Source organism: Filicampus tigris, chromosome 10 (assembly GCF_054856515.1).
Source record: "Filicampus tigris isolate MCC_2025a chromosome 10, RoL_Ftig_1.0, whole genome shotgun sequence".
In the NCBI taxonomy this organism is placed as follows: Eukaryota; Metazoa; Chordata; class Actinopteri; order Syngnathiformes; family Syngnathidae; genus Filicampus; species Filicampus tigris.
In genome coordinates, this window is record NC_141226.1 from 13,232,285 (window position 1) to 13,255,200 (window position 22,916).

At 40.8% G+C, this 22,916-nt stretch overlaps 1 protein-coding gene across 5 annotated transcripts in view; it reads left to right on the top strand.

The window, feature by feature from the left end:
* Positions 1–22,916, top strand: part of pde1cb (phosphodiesterase 1C, calmodulin-dependent b) — a 106,134-nt gene that overhangs the window by 20,892 nt on the left and 62,326 nt on the right. For 4 of the 5 annotated variants that reach the window (XM_086043296.1, XM_086043297.1, XM_086043298.1 and 1 more), the window contains exons 2-3: positions 1,246–1,296; positions 3,693–3,858. In XM_086043296.1, coding sequence (XP_085899422.1) covers positions 1,246–1,296; positions 3,693–3,858 — 217 coding nt within the window. Of the gene's footprint in view, positions 1–1,245; positions 1,297–3,692; positions 3,859–19,688; positions 20,182–22,916 lie in introns of those variants that run through there. The other variant, XM_086043300.1, reaches the window with a different exon arrangement.

Here is a 22,916-nt window from a genome sequence, read left to right on the forward strand (position 1 = left end):
ACTTTATTTTATGTTTAGTTTGACAGAGAATTTCAGAGGGAGTGGAAATAAACAGGTTCAGAGTCACTCGTATTTCAAGGCACCACTGCATTTAGTCGTTTCGTTTGGTACTTGATTGGTGCGCAGGTACTTCAGAGGTCACGGATGAGCTGGAACCTGTCCCAGTTAACTTAAAGGGAAAGTCAACCCCCTAAATTTATTTGCAATAACATGTTCCATGCGCCTGCTCACCGCCTCACCTCTTTTCAGAAGCTGAGCCATTATTGCTCGTTACCTGACCCCTGAGCAACTGTGATGTCATTTTCAGTGGGACTTAACTGGCTGCCCCTGAAACTGAACTCATATTCCACAAATACAATATTAATCGAAATGATGTGTTTCGACTAGTGGGGCTGCATAGAACACGTTCTTGTAAAGAAACTTTTGGGGTTGACTTCCGCTTTAAAGTGAGAGGCAGGGTACAACTTGGACTGGTCCTCCCCACTCACTCACAGTTCACATACAGACAAGCATTCACTTTCACGCTCTTTTGACTCTTTAACGGACTTAACATGCATGTTTTTGGAATGTCGGAAGGGAGCCATCCAGAGAACATGAAAAGTCTGATTCAAACCCAGAACCTCTCGACTGTATACAACAATAGACTAATTCCATACGTACATGAATGTCTTTAAAACGCATTCAAACTATTTACCTTTGTTGGCTCTCAATACACAACCTTTGGGGTTTCAGCATTTTTTTTAACCGCTCTCTCTCTCTGACTGTCATCAAATCATGATTCATGACACACACGCACACACACACACATAAAATACACCTCACTGCCCCTTGCCAGTCAAATGTAATACTCCCGTTCCAACACACACTGAAATCGCCTGCAGATACGTTGCGCTAAACCTGACAGTTCAGGTGTGCGTTGTTTTTGTACAAAGCTGGCTCACTTTCCAGCGAGCCACATCACCATGGTAACTTAAGCTTCTGGCCTGAGGTACTCTGGAATGGGTTAAAATGTGAAAAAAAAAAGACAAAGAATGAACATTATAGGGTAGCAAATTCGTTTTTCTCAATAACCTGTCACTATAAGGTACTTTAAAGCAAAGTAAATATGTCACGGTTTCACCAATATTGCACAACTTTGTCAATTTCCTGACACGTTTCATTATTTTCGTTTGTTGATTTATGTTTTTGGGCTCCCAGCTGGGTTTTCTCAATTGGCTTCATCATTTTTGTTTCTCTTCTTTCCAGTGGCAAACGAAGATGGAGAAAGCTCAAGTCGACCGCAGGCCAGTTTTGCACGTAAGTGTATCACCTGTACGATGATTCATTTGTGTAAAGCTGACCACTGTATGTGAGCTGAACACATCACTACACTCAGTCATATGCAATCAATATACTTTCTCTACTACAGAGAACAGGGGTCTCAAACTCAATTTATGTGTGGCCCGCTGGAGATGAAATCTGGGTGTGGCCGCATCAAGGATTCCACAAAAAGGGCTTCCAGTATTTAAAAACAAAACAAAATACAAGCGATCCAATCTTCTTAATCTTAATTAAAAACAGTTCAGAACATTGGCGGTTGTTCAGAATGAGAGAAAGATTGGCAACCCAATCCTCTCTCCCTTCCTGCTAGTTTGCATACTCCTCAGCATTTCTCGATGAGTCTTGACGTCATATTTCTTGCGCACAGCAACTTTCTCTCTACATTCAAGACATGCTGGGGTGCCCCTGTGCTCAACAACAACAACAAAAAAATCTATTGTGTTTTGTCTTGAAATTGGCTGTTCTCGTCACGAACCTTTTTGACAGGACATCTTTTCCATTTGGTGTCACTTCAGAATTAAATTTCACCAAAATGTCCTGAGCCTGAGCTGTGGTGGCCGATAGGTGATAAAAATATAAGAAAGAAATAAATACATAAACTTCACAAAAACTTCCAGGGCAGGGGCAAGGCAAAAACGTGGGGGCCGCACCAATATTAAACAATATTAAATATTTGAAGTAGTGGGTTGCAAAATATCACCCCGTGAGCCGCAAATGGCCCCCAGGGTTGCCTGTTTGAGACCGCTGAAATAGAGTTTGTGCAACCATAAATACTGCAAATGTATTTATTATTTTGTACGAAAATATCGCACTTTCATCTACACATTTACAAACTTCTTTAATGGGGAAGTCAACCCAAACATGTTTTTTTTCCCAGAATATGTTCTATGTAGGCCCATTAGTTGAAACACGGCATTCTGATTAATATTGCATTTGTGGAATATAAATTAAGCAGCAAAATGCACCCACTTTTAGCTCTTTTGTCACTTCTGTCGACTAAAGATGACATTGAAGTTGCTCAGGGCTCAGATAACGACCAATCACGGCTCACCTGTTTTCTGAAGCTGAGCCTTGATTGGTCATTATCGGAGCCCTGAGCAACGTCAATGTTATCTTTAGTTGACAGAAGTCAATCAATCAATCAATCACATTTTATTTATATAGCACTTTTCATACATAAAAATGCAACTCAAAGTGCTGTAAAACATCCAAAGCAAAACATTAAAAAAAAAAAAAAATCCGTTCATGCCCTCCCTCCCAACAAACCCAAGACAGATATCCATTAGTACATCAGCACTCATTCACACACACCCACACAAAGTGCACAACCTGATAAAATGTGTTAAAAAGACATGACAAGGCACAGAGAAACCATATGAGGAAAGGGTACCCAAGTGACAAAATGACCGCCCCCATTTTGCCAAAAACAGGTGGATTTCTCATATTCCACAAATGCAATATTAACAAGAATGCCGTGTTTCAACTAGTGGGCCTGCATAGAACATATTCTGGAAAAAAATGTTTGGGTTGACTTCTTCTTTACGCTTGTTCCTGTTGTGTTGAGTTTTTATGTACAATTTTAATATTGTTTTATTTTTTATTTTTTGTGTGTTTTTGCCAATTCAATTTCTAACAGATTAAAAACTGGCATCCTTGGGCAAGTTATCTAACATAGTGATTATGCATCCATATACATTTTGTGAATGTATTCAATTAAGGTTTAAGTATCAACTATCATAAGCTTTGATTGGCTGGTGCAAATCACCCGAGGTGGGCATTTTACAAAAAATTTGCAGTCCGTTTATCGCCTTCCGCCTACAGCCGGGGTACCCTTCCGCTGTCCGTTGGTTCAGCCGGAGTAAGTAGTAATCGCCTATAGGCCGATCCGGCTACCATTTTAAATGGGCTTCTGTTAGCGTTTCCGACTACCAATTTCGACAAACTACCATTAGCAAATCAAACTCAAATTTCCCACTAAGTCGATTTGTGGGTGAACTGCAATGTGATCATCATTACGTCAGTGTGTTTGTGTAGTGGTGTGCCATGAGATTTTTCTTGAGAGTTCATGTAAATCAGTGTAAAAGGGGCTTTCTAACCACAAACTTGAAAATTTCCAGATTTCCAATCCAAATTGTTGTTGGTTCATACATGTCCTTGTGGGACAAAGTTGCTGGAATTTGACGTTTTCTGGTGTCATTTAGTGCCACTTTTGGCTGTGTTACATCACACACCCACATGATGGCAGCATTAGAATGCTACTCCAGTCCCCTGAAGTGACTGAGCTTCAGTGATACTCAACAGTAAACAGACTGAGCTCCCTGCGTACAGCTACAGCACGCACACACATAATACATCTCTTATCATAATTGCAGGCTCTAAGTCCCAAAGTGCTTTATGGAACGCCATCACAGCGGGGATGGGCATCAAAGGCAAAGAGCAGAAGCCCCCTCAGAATGACCCCCGGAGTCCTGAGGAGATTCTGGCAGATGAGCTCCCCTTGACGGACGAGGCGGACGTCACAGAGAAGACGGCCATCAGGTTTGGTACTTCTTAGGCCGCTTCACCGATTTGAAACCTTACTGAGTGTGAGGCAGCCGCGCTGACTATTGTCTCACCACATGGCCTCAAACTAAACATCCATAAATCCTTCCATTTTTGTATAACGCTTATTAGTGTTGCTAGTGAGTTGGAGCCTATCACAACTGACTTTGGGTGAGAGGCGCGGTGCACCCTGGATTGGTCACCAACCAACCCGCCTCGATTAAAAAAATAACAACACCCCACATGGTTCCCACCCTCCCAAACACTTGTTACACTTAACAAATGTCTTTTTTAAAGTGGAAAATGAAGAATAAATACCAAGCTGCTGATTATAGGATCCGTTCACAAATAGTGAGCGGAGCACGCTCTGCCTTCAAAAGCATAAGAGGGTGATGGAACATCTGCTTACTAACTACATTAAAGTTTTTTCTTTTATTTTACAATTTTACAGTCTCGTGTTGCATTGCAGCCAAAGGTACAATCCTGGTGGATTGAAGTGATTTGTGAATCCGTGTGGAAACTGAAACCACGTTGTCATTACTTCGACTTCCTCTTCCTCTTCTTTCTCTTCTTCTTCTTCTGAAGCAGATGAAGAAGAAAAAATACTTCTGCCGGAAGTATGGAAGTAGAGAACCATATTCATGACAATTTGCTTTTGGTTTCCACAAGGATTTACAACTCACATTAACATACAGTACTAGGATTGTACCTTTGACTAAAATGCAATGCAGGATTCTAGTGAAGGTAAGCCATTTTAAGATAAAAAAGAAAAACTTTAACATGCAAATGAAGCGGGCCCTTCATCGTCCTTGTTGGCTGTCGGAAGCAGAGCGCGCCCCGCTCCAATTTCTGAACGCGGCTGTTTACTTTCCTTGTATTGCCTGACTGGGCTCCGTTTTTATGAAGCACTATGAATAACTGAGCAGCACATTTGAACAACGTTCTGAGTTTCCGAACAGTCTGAGTGAAATAGCACGCTTAGAGCGTATTTCCGAACACATCCAGGATGAGGGAACAGGGATTTTGGGGACGGTGAGCTGTCTATATGTTAAGGTAAAACAAATTCCCCCTCCCAAAAATTTACATTTTTGGACTGGTCCAAGCTGGTAGGATGAAAAAAAAGCAAGCAGTCCCTCAAAATAGCGAGGTAAAACCGCAATAGATTAAGTTATGGTCGCAAATGAAAACCCGCAATAGAGTGAAGCCACAATAACCAAACCATGAAGTAGTGAGGGAACACTGTACACTGAAATATCAGTTACATACTATAATTGGATTTACCCATTGATGCTATATAAACATTAACTATAATATATAGTATAGTACGCAAAATGTAATTGTCAGCAACACCTTCCTCAGCACCTTTCTTTATTTTATTTTCATTATATTCTCTTTATACTTGTATGACTTAAATCACTGCCTGAACAATTAATGACTTGAAATGAGCATTAACATAATGCCTTGTCACTTTTGGAATATTGAACCGCTTTTAACAGTCTGATTCCAATTAACCTTGATGGCTCCAGAGATAAAATTGCCTCAGGTGGCGTGACACGGGCGTTTGCAGGCGCATGGTCAAAATGTATTTTGATGATTGTATGCAAGATTTGAATTGGAGATGAGATCATTTTGTTTCTTACCCTTCCAGTCTCTCTATTTTTGTCTGCTACCTCAAAATACTGGGCTGGTGTTATCGCCAATAATCAGCGTGTCTGTGACACAAACATTCATTTCGCTGAGAAGAAAAAAAAGTTCATTTGTTTCGGAGACTGAGACTTGCTCCTGTGTTATTTGAAGACATAGCAAACTTAGCGTCATCATGGTATGTTAAATACGGCAGTCACCGCATATTGACTGTTGATTTGCATTAGGGTCTTGCATTTAGATGTAAAGCCTTCAGTTAGGACCAAAAAGTGTTACTTGAATAGGGCTGCAACTAACGATTATTTTTTATTTGACCTAACTTCCTATGGGAAATTGACTATGGAGGTTCCACTATATATTTCTGTTTATTTCTTAAGGGTGCAGTGCTCCCTGTGTCAGTCATGTGACACTTGAGTGCGTTCACCGGAGAGTTAATAGATACAGGAGAAGTGTACTTACTTATACTGACTGAATGGGTTTCATTTGCATAGGGTCAATGCGCCATAGTCTCAGTGTGCACATTCCGTGAGTGTCTATGCTTTTTGGCATTCTGTGCTCAGTTTGTGTTTTTTTTTTGTTTTTACTGTGAATTTTGAATTGACGTGCCACCATTTGAAGAAGAACTGTGTTCACTGTATGAAGATAATCTGTTTGACATTGAATCCTCGCTGCACACTCAGGCACATGCAGTGTACACGCGCGCACACAACTGTGTTAATTGCTATGTATGGACGCTGACCTCAAGGGATGCGGCCGGGATTGATTCCACCTTGATAACAAGGACCTGAAATGAGCATTAACATAATGCCTTGTCACTTTTGGAATATTGAACCGCTTTTAACAGTCTGATTCCAATTAACCTTGATGGCTCCGGAGATAAAATTGCCTCAGGTGGCGTGACACGGGCGTTTGCAGGCGCATGGTCAAAATGCATTTTGATGATTGTATGCAAGATTTGAATTGGAGATGAGATCATTTTGTTTCTTACCCTTGCAGTGTCTCTACTTTTGTCTGCTACCTCAAAATACTGGGCTGTTGTTGTCGCCATTATTCTTTGTGTCTGTGACACAAACATTCATTTCGCTGAGAAAAAAAAAAAGTTAATTTGTTTCCGAGACTGAGACTTGCTCCAGTGTTATTTTAAGACATAGCTAACTTAGCGTCATCATGGTACGTTAAATACGGCAGTCACCGCATATTGACTGTTGATTTGCATTAGGGTCTTGCATTTCGATGTAAAACTGTCAGTTAGGACCAAAAAGTGATACTTGAATAGGACTGCAACAAACGATTATTTTATTAATTGGTTGTTTATTTTTTCGATTAATCGACGAATGAGAGAAAAATAAAATCCCCCCTTCATTCAAAAACAGGACATTATTGCAGACTAATAGTCCAGAAAATGCTCAAATGCTCTGTAACATTTAAATGTTGAACGTTGTTTTCTAAAGTAAAAGCAGATGTTTCGAAATGTCTTATTTTGATTAAACACAAAGACAATCAGTCTGCTTTGAAGGACTACAGAAATCTGAGATTACTGACTGAGACGCCAAACTTTCGAGGATTAGGGCAATTTTATGTTAAACGTCTCTAAATGATTAATCAATTATCAAAATAGTTGTGGATTAATTTGATTCATTAATTGCTGCACTTCTATATTTGAGTGAAACTTATGCAATGTTCTAGAAAAGTTTGTGTTTCTGAAAACAGTTTGGATTCAAATGAAACACATTTTCAGCACAAATGCAAGAAGTACAGTAACGGCATTATCAAGTATCGATAATTGGTATCTGCAAGTACTCAAATAATAATTTCTATACAGATAAGCATAATATTTTTTTTATGAGTTGTTCACTATTTCCCAAAGTGCTTCTTATTGTGAAGTGATTTGAATTGAGTTCACTGCCGCCATATCTCAAGTTTAGGCCCAAAAGTCAAAGCAAAACAGTCAACCGAATGGCAGCTGTTACCTCGAAAAACTGCTTGGTCACTCGTATCTCAAGGCACCACTGTATTAAGGAGTGATTAAAGTATTATTCAGTTATAGCAGTATTTTTCAGTTATTCATAAAGTGATGTAACTGCTGTGTCACCTCCGAGGCCCGAGCTGTTTGTTATCCCCTGGGGCGAAGGGAATGAGATTTTATGGAAGGAGGGAGTGTTGGCATGAACTGCTTCTGGCAGGACAGGAATATTGGCTATTGATGTGCCTGAATTGAACAAAGTTAAGGTGTCTAGGAGGTATATATTACACATTTGAAAAACTGCTCATGTCGCATGAGCCGCTGAAAATGGTCAAGAATCACCCCCAGCGCATGTTCAAGTGCATCGGTGAGTCACTGTAAACAATATGAAGCCATTGGTGTCTTCAAACTCGCTGACTCATCTGCCCAACTGGTGTCGTGCTCCTCTTGCCTTTTTATGTTTTAAAGAGCTGGGCAATGATTCAATGGCCTTTTGCTGAGGGTGAAAACGGGAATATTTGTCAATGGCGTAGGCGTATGTACCACTAGTGACCTACTGTTTTGAGCGCAGTATCATTCCTCAGCTTGTACCCACTGTCGGAGGCATTTACAACAACATGATTATGAAACAATAACGTTGCCGCGCTGTCATTTGGCAGGTTAGTCTGATCTCTTCAAGGTTAAATTTAAAATGACAATTTTGATCTGTAAACCAAACCCTCATAGAGGAAGTCAACACCAAAATGTTCCTTCTAATAATATGTTCTATGCAGGCCCACTAGTCGAAACATGGCATTCTGATTAATATTGTGTTTGTGGAATAAGAGTTAATCCACTCATTTTTAGCCATTTCCGGGGGCGGCCATTTTGTCTTCTGCTGACTGAAAATGACATCACAACTGCTCACAACGACCAATCACGGCTGACCGGTTTTCTGAATCTGATTGGTCGTTGTGATCAGTTGTGATGTCATTTTCAGTCGACAGAAGACAGAATGGCCGCCCCCAGAAATGGCTAAAAACGAGTGGATTAATTCTTATTCCACAAAGACAATATTTATCAGAATGCCTTGTTTCAATTAGTGGGCTTGCATAGAACATATTCTTGAAAAAAATATGTTTGCGTTGACTTCCGCTTTAAGTAATAAAATCCACCCGTTTATGTCCATCTCACGGGGCGACCATTTTTCCGCTTGCTGGGGACTGAAAATGCCATCACAGTTGCTCAGGGCTCAGGTAACGACCAATCATGACTCAGCATCAGAAACAAGTGAGCCTTGATTGGTTGTTACCTGAGAGTGAATGAGGAACACCATGTAAAAAAAAGGCTCAAGCCATGTGATGAGTCAGTGTTACTCACAGTGTGTGCTTTAGTTGTTTATCTGTAAATAAATTATTTTGTCATCAAAAATCCTTTCTCAGTCATGATTTTGTTTTATAGTTTGTTGCTTCAAGGATATTGACCAACCAAACATTTGATCTGTTCATTTTTGAGGGGGACTGCAGCATATTTCCATATCAATTTTAGTCAGAAAATACTAACACAAGGACATGCTCAAAAAGTCGAGCGTGGATGTAGGCCTCAGCTGATCTTTGTTTTTTTGCCCTCAGAGATTGAATTGATGAACAATTGCTGTTTATTTTTATCAGTTCAGTTCAGTTTCTTGTTTTGTTGTTTAGTTGAAACGAAACGATGATGAATATTAAAAAATAAAGCATGTTTAAGTTTGGCATTTTTTTCTATTTCTTTACCCAGGTCAACCAAAACGTGACCTAGACCGAGATACATCGCCAACATTTTGCCATAACATTACACCCTTCAATTTGACCATTCCAATTACACCATCCTGGCCAACTTCATTCCATTCATTTCCTAGTCCATCGTAGTTCCAGTCTCTTTTAGCGAGCTTTAGAATGCACATTGTTTAAAATGAACCAAAAATTTGCTCTATTCCCGTTCTAATTTGATGTCGACAACAGCCCGTTTAGGGAGCAACCGTTAGATTGAGTCAATTTCACATGATCAACAACGTCCGATTCAAAACGCAGTGGCTTCAAATTCACACGGCCGCACGTTTGGCTTTAAAGGCCCGCATGAGTTCTGCGGTCAGTGCTGTGATTTATCTGCCTGCTAATTGGACGGCGTGCAGCGCAGTTGATTAAAGCGGCCGCCTCCGTGGCAGCCCCCTGTTTCGCTGGCCGACCCCTCCTTTGGCTACCGCTGCTTTCATCACAAGCCCCACAAAGCAGCTAATGAGCCTCCATTGATGTGCGAGTGTGCGTGAGCGAGAGTGACCGAGAGAGCTTGGACATCGACCGAATGCAGCGTCACCTCGCAGTCGTGATGTTAAAACGTGCCTGCCTGAGGCCGCATCATTTTGGCTTTGGCTTTTAATACATTTGCGCAGCATTAATGGGCCGTGTTGCCGTGCCGAGGTTGCCGAAATCCCACACTCGCTATTGTTTTGTTTATTTTACATAAATTTCGTCAATGTTGTTGGAGAAAGGCTTTTAACCTTTGCTTGAATCAATATGTTTGTCCCTGTGTAAGTAGACCCCAAAGCCATGCCAATTACATTTTGTTAACGGATTGAAAATACACATCAGTGGAGCCTTTTGGATTATTTTTAGACACCTCAGTCGGTAAACACGGCATATACAGCACATTGATTAGCAGTCATCAATTATCATTTTACTATTATCTGAGTGTTTACATGAAGGGCAGCATAGTTGAGCAATGATTGTCTTTTTTTTTTGTGTTACCCGTTCGTTTTTGCTCATGTAAAGGGCACTCGGGCGTCCAACAACCCAGGAAGGGAGGCACTTCAGGTGAAGGTGTAAATCTGTGGGGATCTTTGTCACTTTTACATGTTTGAGTTACCGCCAGCTTCCCGCTTGCCAAAGACTTGACCCTGAAGTGAACTCCGGGAAATGCGTCAATACCCAGGAGAGCCATACGTGTTGACAACAGAGAGATGAGCCAAGATGGGGAAGATGCCCAGTGTCTGGCTGGAAACTACTGAGGCATAAACCAACGACAATATAGACACCAACTGAGTGATGCCATTTACAGGTCACGCTCATCTGGACCAGAGCATCAGACGAAAGCACATGACCTCAAATTATAGCGCCTATACTCTTATTGGAAGATTTACTCTTGCAGTTTTGGCTGCCATCTTGGAGATGGGCATAAACAAACTTCTACGGCCAGTGTTAATCTGTGACATGTGACAGTGGCATCAAACAAGTGCTGAATATTCAGGGAGAGAATCTCCCATCCTTTTAAATATATTTTAATTCATTTGATGTAGGAAATGAAGTCAAATGTCCATTTGTCGTCATAAGAGGGGAAACGGGAAGTTTTTGTGCATCAAATTTTGGGTTTTAGGTATTTTTTTTTTCTTATACAATACTGACAATTTGTTTCTTGCCCGCAGTGTTATTTACCTGCATCTTAGTGACTCCATCCACCCGAACTTTAAAAGCGTAAATATGAATGAAAGATGCAGTGGATTACTGTGCTCAGTAGGACCCTCTTGCAATCAATGTTTATTCTTTTGACAAATGAATACGCTTTCTGGTGCCCTCCACATGCACTTAAACACACCAGTTTTTGCAAGTAGAGTGTTGCCGTGAGACATGAGGGACTCGACAGGTGATTTTCAACACATGAGCTATCATCCGGCTATTTTTTTTGGTTTTCGCCAGCACAGACTTGAGATTACTGAGAAAACTGAACTCATGTTGCAGTAGTCAGTACTCTGGCAAAAATAGGGAGCAGTTCTTCAAAAAAGAGACATCAAGCTGTTTAATGCCACACCCTGTTGAGCTTAACTGCCAAACTAAATTTGTATCAAAGAAAAATCCGTGTAGCCTATTCAAAACAACCAAATAGCTGTGTTTCATTCCGCTAGCTTAATGCCAAAGTTAAATAATGTTTAAATAGCATCTATGTTGCTGTGCTCAAACACATTACGCAGCGGATTGATGTAATGTATGAGTATTCAGTCATCTATTCTTTGACCTCTGTCAACTATGACTAATATTAGCCCTGCACTGATGCGCTAGGAGGTGTTGATACATCTCATTGAACTGCTCATTTTCATTTTTCATTTAATGAATAAATTAGATTGAGACAAGTGTTCATTCTTAATTCCTCATCTTGACCAAGTCGCGCACACTGCAAAATGTCTTCAGAAAATTGTAAACTTGGGGCTTTTTGTTTTCCCATTTTCACCTCCAGTCGGTGTCCATGTTGGGGTTTGCTTTCCCCTCCATTCTTTTTAAATCAAACATAGAGTAGCTGGATGCTCAAGCAACCTTGGACTCTTTCCCCTTCTCCAATGTGAAAAGAGAAGTGATGCCTGGATGGGAAATGACGTTTTATGACGGATAATGATACCAAAGTGTGACTATTACTGGCACCCGCAATTGCCATTTCGATGCATAGATATTCTTATCGACTTGCTTGGGAATTTTAATGAGATCTGAATTTTTTATGTACCTCCGAATGGCCGCTGCCGTTAATGGCGTGATTGCGATACGTGAGCTTTAAGGCGCCTGGGCGCTGTGACGAAAATAGCATAGGCAACTCTAGTTGTCACGATGACGAGCATATCTTTGCCCAGTATCATTCTGAGCGTTTGTCAGTCATTCGAGCGATACATTTTTGGACGACTTGATTGCTGAGCCTTTTTTTTGTTACTAGTCGCTGTGAGTTATTTGATTCTGAAGGGGAATGCTTAGAAAATCATATAAATTCCACTGTCATAATAACTCACTTGGATATATTATGTCACATAGTGCCCCTCAAGGCCAGACTTTGATTCATCTAGGAATGTCAGCGTTTCATTTATAGTTCAGTGTGTAGTTCAATCTTCCTTAGACAGTGTCATTTTTAGCATTCCTTAAGCATATTTTATTGTTAGTGTAAAATAGCAACCTAAAACCCCTATCCAATTATTTTGTGCACTTCTGCACATTATCTTTTATTGGGGGGGGGCACAACACAACTTGAGATACGAATCTAGTTTTATGACCATGCAAGTAACTCAAAATACTCGCATCACAAATCCTTTCACCCAAATCCTCTCAATTACTTTGCATTTTTAACTACATACCATCCCCTTCGGAATTGTTGTGGATCATTGCAGCTTAATTTACTGTGTTATCTGCAGAACATATTCACAATCACAATTGCTTTTCTTTCTATTTGTCTTTTCCCATCTGCAAGGATATTTGCTATCATTATTGTTCGACCTTGGCAGAGGTCTGCGCTCAACTGATTGCCTTTGCTCCACTCTGTCTGTGCTTGTGTGATATCAAATCTTGATGCATGTTGCACAACTAATGTCGCCGGGTGCGTCATTCATTTAGACAAATGAACAGCTCCCTTAAATAGAAGCCAGCTTTTTCCCCATTTTGGAAACAAAGTGCTGGTAGTGCAGTAGTAACTGTAACTACCAGGGGCGGAGCCATGGGCACCCAGACTGATATCTCAGCACTCAAAGTAACACAACATGACCTATTTGCCACAAGCCCTTAACGGCAACACCTAACAATAAAAGACCTACCTAGGTCGTTAGAGTATATAAATTTACAGTGCTAAAAAACTATGTTGCTCCTAATGTTTTTTTTTCAGTGCAGGTGTATACCACATTTTGAATGTGCAGATTAAATTATGCATACTTGAGAAGCAAAAGAAAAGATTTTGGATTAAGGTTAAATAAAAACAAAATTACAAATCAATTCAAGAGTAGCGACCCGGGGTCGCCGCTTGCACTTCTACTGCTGCAAAGTATGGCCAGAGCGGCGGCAACTGGCGGGCCAACCAGCCAGTCTTGTTCATGTTAATAAATATATTTTTTCTGCCTGTTTAAAGTATTTGTCAGTTGTTTTTATCCCTGTGGTATCGAAATGGTATCAAGAATCGATATCAAGTTTGAAATTTTAGTATCGTGATAACTATAGGTGGGCAATATATATCATTATCGATATCATCGTCAATCCTGCCTATATGATGTGTAATTTTACATTGTCATGTATTAATACTGGCTCGAAGCGAGTCAGCCAACGGCCGCAAAGTTGGAAGAAATGCTGAAAAATCAGTGTGCATTGACGGCAGAGGAGGAGGAAGTGATAATCATTCGCCGAATCAGCGGGCAGGATCCGGTCACTTGACTCTGTCCGCACTGCAGCCGAGCTGTTTCCTCCTCATTTCATGGAGGAGTGTCAAGCGGAGATTCAGAGCGAGGCGCGAGTCCACGTCGTCCGTAGTCTGTAAATGGTTTGTAGTTGACAAGACTGACGTCGGTGGGAATAACATTGTTAGATGTGCCAAAACGGTCACCGTGAAGAGCAATTCTGTTGCACCACGAGCCATATGGATTACGAGGATAACTTGGCGACCGCGCACGCACGCTAAATAAAAGATTAAACACACACACCCAGAAAACAGTCGCCGAGTTGAACCAACAAATATAAACGCGCGCACCCACTCACGCGCACACACACTCAGTACTTTAGTGAGCAAGTCAAACGTGACATCCTGGATGATCGGTTAACATTCAGTTTACACGCTTTTAGTCTGCATCATTCATAACTAGCCTGTGCTCCCGAGACATGTTGCACAAACTACGACAGTTTATTAGTGTGACGCCAGCATACACCCAAACATGAATAATGTGACAAGTCTACATATCACAGCGACGAATGAGTGGGAAAATGCACTTTTCGGTAAATTGCAGTTTTGTTATTCAACTTTATTCTGAATACGTTGGCCAATGTATGAGAAATGGGTGTTGTCATGACGTCTTTTTTTTCTCTCGCTGTGTGACACTTCGTCACACGTCACATATCAAATACATTTTTTTCTCATTCTGATTGCTGTAGTTAACACCCTTTTCCTCATTCTTATTGCTCTAGTAGTTGGCAGTGGTACACCAGAACGTACTGCAGCTCAAAATGTCATATCATTTTGGAATAACAGCAGAGACAGTCAAATGACATAAATATTCCCAAAAATCGATGTAAGTCTATACATAATTTTTTGTACTGTATTGTTAAATATTGTCATAGAATCGCATTGTTTTGCAGAAGCTGTATTTAGCAATTTAAAAGAGATGTTCACAAACGCTGTCTATCCACAATTGGTCTGTGAATCAAGTGCAGATTTAAAATATTTTTTGTAGAATATCGTCAAATTATCGTTATCGAGTTTTTTGAAAAAATATGGAGATATTTTTTTTCGCCCATATCGCACACCCTTAGTGACAACCCTGTCAGTCTGGGATATGATATGCCGGAAACAGTTTTAACACGCTCTTGCGCATTCGCAGGTCACACTCAATTCAGAATGCTGACCTTTCGGGACCTTCCAAGCTTTTTTCGACCTAGCCGTTGTCATATTTACACTTCCCGATGACCCTGTGATCCAGTTCCCGGGTGTGCAAACCAGTGAACAGCAAACAGTGAAATTGCCAAGCAGTTGGTGTGGACGCTTTCCACTCGCTCTGACCTGCAGTCACCCGCCTGCTGCTGTGGGTCTCCCGAGAGGGCGTCATAGTTCCACAAAAAGCCGTGATGAAGAGTGCATTTAAGCAAGCTGAAAAATAAGACAGCAGAGGAGACACCGGCGCTCCTTTGAAGAGAACATCAGCAGGCTTCTTGATGCCCGGCTGAACCTCTTGCACCAGAGCCATCACTGCAGATGAAAGGGAGCGACGTGTTTGAGGTGGTGCCCCGGCTTTATCCAGGCATCATGCATCAAGTAATTGAAAGAGTGCAGAGTGTGGCAGGGGGGCACTCAGGAAGGCCAGGTCGAGTCATTTTTGCAAGTTTCGGAGAAAAGAATATGGAGCTTGATGTTCTTGTCATCTTGTTTGTTGCCAGAGAAAAGAAGAAAATATTCTGGTCTCGTCTTTGCTCAACTACAATCCTTTTTTTGCCCGGAAGAAGAATGGAAGAATAAACATCTTGAAGTTTTTTTTTTTAAAGAATATTAACTCATTTTATCTGTCATACTGTTAGTTGTGAAGAGAGCTGGGTCACCTGCCACCATACAGTGTTGTTTTAAGTTTGCAAGTCCCCAACCATCTCAAAGCACCACTGCATACTATATTTACTGCACTGGTACAGCTTGACAATGACAGGTTGTGGGTTCTGTAATGACGAATGAAATGAGACTTTGTCGTTTGTTGTATCTCCATTCCGTGAGGTGAAAATGATGCGTCAATGTCATCGACATCGACAAGATAACCCATGAATTCAAATGACTGATTTTCAGGAATTCCTAGACGAAGGCCCCTGGGTCATACCCCGCAGCCTCATCAGGGAAAAATACCCAGAGAGGGATACTTACACCGCACTTCAGGTGATATTGTATTCAAATGAAATTCCAATACACCAAACTTGTCTTAACACATAGGAAGTATAAAAACTATGGTCGAGTAAAAACATCAGCGCTGGGTCATACCTCCATCTCCCGTGGGATCAAGGAGTCAGGCGACCCCCCTCCTCATTAGATAATGGGTTATAAATCAGTTCTAGTCCCGTATAGGAAGAGCTGCCTATACTAAAACCTATGTATCTTTATGTGATTGAATTATTATTCAGTGTCATCAGTTTTATCGAAACAGCTAGTGTGTGTGTTGGTGTGCGTGTGAGTCATAGGTGCATTGAAAGTTGCAGCATAAGAATATATGGATATGATCCTCACAGTTGTTCCCATCGTTGTTGGTGTTTAGGTCACCATTTATACCAAGAGGTAACACTGACTGGGTTGTCAGGTTGGCGTGAATCAAACACAACCCCCCACCCCCTTTCTTTCTTGCTTTTTTTCCTAAAAAGGCAAACTGTGTTAAAATGCAGATTTCAAACTATGAACAAAATGACTTGTCAAGTCTGTAGTGTGTAGTTTAAGTTAAGTGGAGTTGTTTAGATACTGAGTCCCAAGTAAAGTCGTTCCAGTCCTAAAAATAGCAATTTAAGTCTCCCTCAAGTCAAGTCATATGACTCGAGTCCCCCATCTCTGCATCTTGGGTGTCTTTACACCAAGTTCATTATAACTCATTCAATTCTTTAGCGACTTTCATATTGGATATTTTGGATGTTTTTATTGCACAGCACTTTGAGTTGCATTTTTATGTTGGAAAGCTGCTATATGAATAACATTTGATTGATTGATATTCTTGTGAAAAAAAATTTGGGGTTGACTTCCCCTTTAAATACATAAAGTGTAATTCTTTAATTTGACAGTAACCTTCATCTGAGAGTGTGTGAAGCCTCTTTTTTTAAGATTATTCACTTATGTTGTCTGCCAAAATACTGCTTGTTGTGAAACGAGTTGAGTCACCTGCCACCATAAACCGCTCACATCTCAAGTTTGAAAAACTGTCAGATCGATGGCTCTGAATCTCGAAAAACTCCTAAATTACGTCACTTGTATCTCAGGGCACCACTGTAGTGACCAAGGGAGGACTGCACATAACAAACAACAACAAAATATTGAGACCTCATCACACTGCCCTAAATCTCCCCCAGTGTGCTGTTTTTTTCAATCACTGTCAACATAGCGAGAAGAGGAGGGACTGACATGATTACACGCCACAATACTGCTTGTGTTGGGGCTGCCCAAGGGGGATGTTGAGATGCTCTCATTGGATCAGCATAATCTTGGTCATTCAACATCAACACTGCTGTCTGCATGTTATTTAATCCCGCTCGGCTCGGTGTTTAATATGCTGCGCTGCAAATGTATTATTTGCATGTCAGATGACAACAGGGTGTATTTTTGATCATTTCAATGTAAATGTCCGTTCATGTCATGCTGGAAACTGTATAGATTGCTTTAGCTACATTAATGTTAATCCTGTGCTGTTGGGTGTGTTAAGTGTTTGTTTTTTTTCTCTTCTCCCTGATCTGCTCGGAATTTAAAAAAAATATTTTTCTTATTTCAATTTCTCCACCACCCCCACTAAAACAACAATAATGTTGTTTTTTAACAGGAGATATAGTACTCTATAATATTGTACTTGATGACTTGGATTAATTGAATGTAAAGAAATTAACACATTTTTACCACAATGTATGCTTCAATTCAATGGATATTGAGCTGCTCCTTCATATGCACCTTGGCCACTTAGGAGCAGTATAATACGGTCATAGGGATATACTGTAGATGGATTCAGTCTCCACAGTAATATTAGTTGTTCTTCGTAGTGGCTAAAGAATATATGCCTGTGAGAACCGTATTTTCTGGACTATAATTCGCAGTTTTTTTCATAGTTTGGCCGGGGGTGCCACTTAAATCCTGGAGCGACTTATGTGTGAAATTATTAACACATTATATTGTACCTCTTTCCTTTTCAACGTCAGCAAACAATACACCAAACAACCACAGGAGGGCGTTCTAAGGCTGCATATAAACCTGCATTACATATTGACTTTACAACGGGCAGAATAACATGTTTTTATGTATATCATTTCACATCATTGTAACCCACATAAAGAAACAAAGATAAATCCTAAAAGCTATTAAAATGCATGAATAATTCAAACGGTTAAAATCTAACGTTTTGATAAATAAGTAATTAAACTGGCTGGGGTCTTGCATCAGCCACACGTACGGAGCTGAGAGAAAGAAGAGAAGAGAACAAAGAGATAATTACGACCGAATACATAAATACTTTTGGAGACTTGGAAACATTCTACACGGTCGGGGATAAATAAAAGACTTATTTAATCGATCTACAACCGTTTTGGTGAGTTTAGTTATCTTACCATAACTTACTTGAATGCTACATGTGTGAATGTTAGCTAAATGTTACCATCGGTGGAAATGATGTGTACTAAGAGCACAATTAATTTCCTCCAAAAATGCGACTAAAATTATGCATTTTATGGCTGGTGCGACTTGTACTCCGGAGCGATTTATAGTCCGGAAAATACGGTATTATGTATTTTGTCTATACAGAATGTCTTGTTCCAAAATGTGTTCAAGTATCCGTTGCTGAAAGCAGTGCTTCTCATTGTACCCCCCTGTGAAATATTTTTTCAGCAAGTACCTCCTAACCAGCATTTTTGGTTGAAAAATCAAGAATGAACATTTTCACGAAACACTATCAAACAAAAAAGTCACAAAACATATATAAAGTATACTGGAATAATCATCATCTTATCTTAAAGAGGAAGTCAACCCAAACAGGCCCACTAGTTGAAACAAGGCGTTCTGATAAATTTTGCATTTGTGAAATAAGAGTTAATCCACTTGCTCAAAAAAAAAATATGTTTGGGTTGACTTCCGCTTTAATTTTACTGACAGTGTTACGTTAGGGCTGTCAATATCGAATATTTTTAGAATCAAATACTATATTGATTATTCCTTCAATTAATCGAATAACCTGATTTTATTTTGCATTAGTGTTTTACAAAACCATTTATTCCCAGATTATTTTATTAACCAATTATTGTTATTTATCTGGTATTGTGTGTATGCATGCGTGTGCGTATGTGTGTGAGTGAATAATTTCAACAAAAAAAACAACAATAAATCACACGAGAGGGATTGATGTTGTTCTCAGGAAGCTTTTTAAACCTGATTTATTTACTGGTTCGATCACTGTTTTCCAAAGTAAACGCAGATGTTTGTCTTGCTTTTATTAAACACAAAAGATAAACACTCAGCTTTATAGTCATAGAAATTAAATATTTACTTTTTAGAGGCTAATTGTACCTTCTGCCATGGAAGAGCATTGAATATTTCTGCCGTTCGCTGTACGTTGCTGGCATGCAGGGGCGTGCCGAGCAACATGGCCTGGGCATCCATCCGGGGGGCATACGCACAAAATATAACTAAATCCATTGAGCATTTTCATCCAAAAAGACTAAAACGAATACTAAAGCTAAAATGGCTCCCAAAAACAATGCCGTTTTCAAGTCACACACATTAATTCACAGCTGCCTATCGACTGTAATTTGTTCGTTTTCCTCCCTCAAGACTCCCTTTGATTTCTTCCTTTGATTTTGAGCTGTTGTTGTCCTGTGAACATTTTCAACGTAATCCTGCTCATTCAATACCGTCATCCGCTCTTCTCTTATCCCCCTCCCTCCTCGCCTGCCAGCGGATGAAACGGAACGTGTTTTCTCATTATCAGCTGTGACTCCTCCCTCTTTGACTGCCACTGTTTCTCCTCTCCCTCCCTGGTGTGTGTGAAGAGCTCGGCAGTAGTGCGCGTTAATCCCAGATTGCGCTGCCCTGCCGTCTGCATCCCGTCACTGCTGAGCGAGCATGGCACGGCTCCAGGACCCCTGTACTCGCGCCGGAGACGAATGAACCTTCCGGACAGTTGGGAAATCGCACAACTGCTTCAGCTTTTCAGACTCTCTCACAGAATTGAACAAGAGGGGACAGAAGAGATTAAAAAGGGGGGGGACGGAAGCATGCCGGCCGACTCGTCGCAGCTGTGGGTGCCAGTTTGAGTGAAGAAAGAGGCAATCCCGGGTCACACTTTGCCATCCCGCTCTCTCTCGCCCGTGAGGGATTAAAGTTTTTCTTGTCTCCGCTGAACTCCCGTTGGCAAAAGTGTCGTCACTCGTGAGTGCGCGTGTGTGTGTCATGGAGTCTCCTACCAAAGAGATTGAGGAGTTTGAAAGCACGGCCCTCCAGTACCTCCAGCCGGAACAAATTGAGAAGATTTGGCTCAGGCTCAGAGGACTGTGAGTATAACCACCACTTTTACTCTTGTCAACAAGTGTGCGTGAACGTGTGTCAGTGACGTATGAATGATGGCAGGCGGAGCTCACGAATCATAACAAACAATTCTGGTGAATAATGGAGGGTGTTTGGGTGACGCACCAAATGTTGGTTGAGGGAAGAAAGCCCGGAAACGTTAAAGAATTTATTTTCATCACTGGTCGTTAATGTTAAAACTTCCAAAGCTTGCAGATGCGTATAAGCGGTTGAGATATCCACACATCTCTGATGCTCTTTTAAACCCTGAATCAAATTGACATGCCTCTGCTCCATTTCACGCACTGCCCATTCCACCTCTGAAGCCAGGAAATTTGTAGCATACCTTCATGCATCTCGTGCCACGCACTCTCACAAACGTTCTCTGAAAAAAGGGAAAAAAAATTGGCTTTGATGGACATATTTCAAGGAGTCATTGTGTGAGAAGCCAGTAATGCCTAATGGTGAAATTGAGGGATCGATATGTCGTTTATGTCGCAAATGGTTTCCACCTGATTAACATAGCAGCCAAGTAGCAGGAATTTACTGTATGAACCTGTTCTTTTTACTCACCCACCCCATGTTAAAGCTTCCTGCAAACATAAACTTGATGCGGGTGTCCCGGCATTGCAGAATGTCCTTACACCAACTCTGTTATGACTGAAAGAGTCCCTCTGAATGTGATGAATTGAGGGGTTGACTTTGTCCCTCTCAGGCAATTGCTTTCAACACAAAGGGGCAGACGTAGTGAGTGTCAGATGTTAAACTTAAAAAAATCCCGGTCTTGGGGTTTCTTCTATTCCCTCACTGATAATTGCCTTACCAATTTGAAAGCTGCAAAATCTTTTCATGTTGGTACCTTTCACACAACAGCATCAATCTTAACGGCAGCTTTAAGAGGCCAGGTGAAAAGGGACTCAGAAGGTCCAATTTCCTGCTGAGCAGAATAAGGATTGTCAGCCGCTCTACTGCTGTGCGATGGTGACTCAGGAAATCCGTCCTCGTCCTTGTCTCTTTTTGTGCCATTTTCTCTTTTGATTACACACAAAAGAGAAGATCTCAGAGCGTTGACATTTTTACAAGATATTTTAAAGCTGATGCCCACTGCCTACCGATCAACACCTTCCCTGACATTTCCTGCCTCCCAGAACTCGGCGTCCCTCTCTACACCCAAGATGGAGTGGCAATTAGCTTTTGTGCACTCTGAGTTCTCGTCATTGCGACCCAGCAACAGGGGATGTTAAGCTTTTGTAATGCGACTGTGGCCTTGTTCTTAAGAGTTATCACGCTATCATTAAAGTTGCTTATCGTACTTTATTCCCATTCCGTGGTTCATTCCTGATTTCCCTCTCTCTTCCGCTCCCCTTCAGCGACCTCCATCATCCGCTGCCACATTGAGTTTTGACTTGCATTTTGTCACCGTCCTAAATTTGCCATCACAACAGTCTTTGACATTTGATGGTCTGCCCCGATGACGATCGGCGTGGGTCCACAGAGAGTTCCGGAGGCGCGTCAGGCATCACATTAGTCGCTGTCTGAAGTAAGGGAGCTACAGATGTTGACAATGCGTCAGTGGACTCTTTGCACATGTGAACAGCAGCGTTTTTGTTGGAACCACATAAATCAAGACAGAGTCCAGAGCAAGACCACCACTGAGAGATACAGCTTGATGATTTGCTATTTTTGGTGACGGCTGGTCTTAATATAGCCCGATTCCCCAATGTTTGACTCTGAGACAAGAACAAATTAAAAGATAATTGATTCAGAGTCCAAAGTACTTTTAAAGGAGATATCTATATCCCAATAAAAGCCTTTTTGTCAAAATACCCCCCTGCACTATGTGGCCAATGCCAAATGCGGCTTTCATTACAATACCGACCAAGAGCAGAGCTATGGAGTTATGACAATTTACTACTAGCCCAGAATGTGAAGGAAGATAGAAAATTTCCAGCAAGAAAGCAATTGCATTGTCACCTGTGGAAGCAGTGCTTCATCACCAAGCTGCTGAATTACATTCCGCGCCTGTGGTAGATGCGGCGGACACATTCCCAAATAAAAATATCTTCACCGAACATGCATGTACAAGACTCTCAGTCAGTAGCTACTGTTGACCATAGCTCACCGCCGGACACTCACACGCAGTCTTGCTGACGTCACACACTACCCCGCCAAGCTCCGCCTCCTAAGGGCACATGTACACTAACAATAAAATATGTACAGTACTTTTTTACAGTTTATGCTTGGATTTTTTTTCTTTGTTCAAATATGTTTACATTCTGTTTATCAAGTGAGTTAAAAGTTAAATAAAACGTAAAACTTATTAGGGCTGAGCGATTATGGAAAAAATAATAATCACAAAAATTGTGATTGATATTGAACTCAGGATTAATAAAAATGATTAGTCATTGATTTCATATATCTTTATCTTAGCCTCATGCCAATTCATCCCTGCATGATGAACACTTTATTCTTGAACACTCTTTTATTTTTGTCAAGTCCAAAATGATGTCATAAATATCATGTGAAATTCAAGCCTCTTGCATTTCCATTGTGCTGCAGCCACACATTTGCTGCATCCACACCGTTGCTGTATTGGATATTTGCACACATTCAAACCGTGAATAAACATCTCTCTTGTCTCTTCATCATATTTATTTTGTCATATTTTATTTTTCTATTTTTATTTTCACAAGTCTTGGGACTTACTAGGCTAACCTGAGAC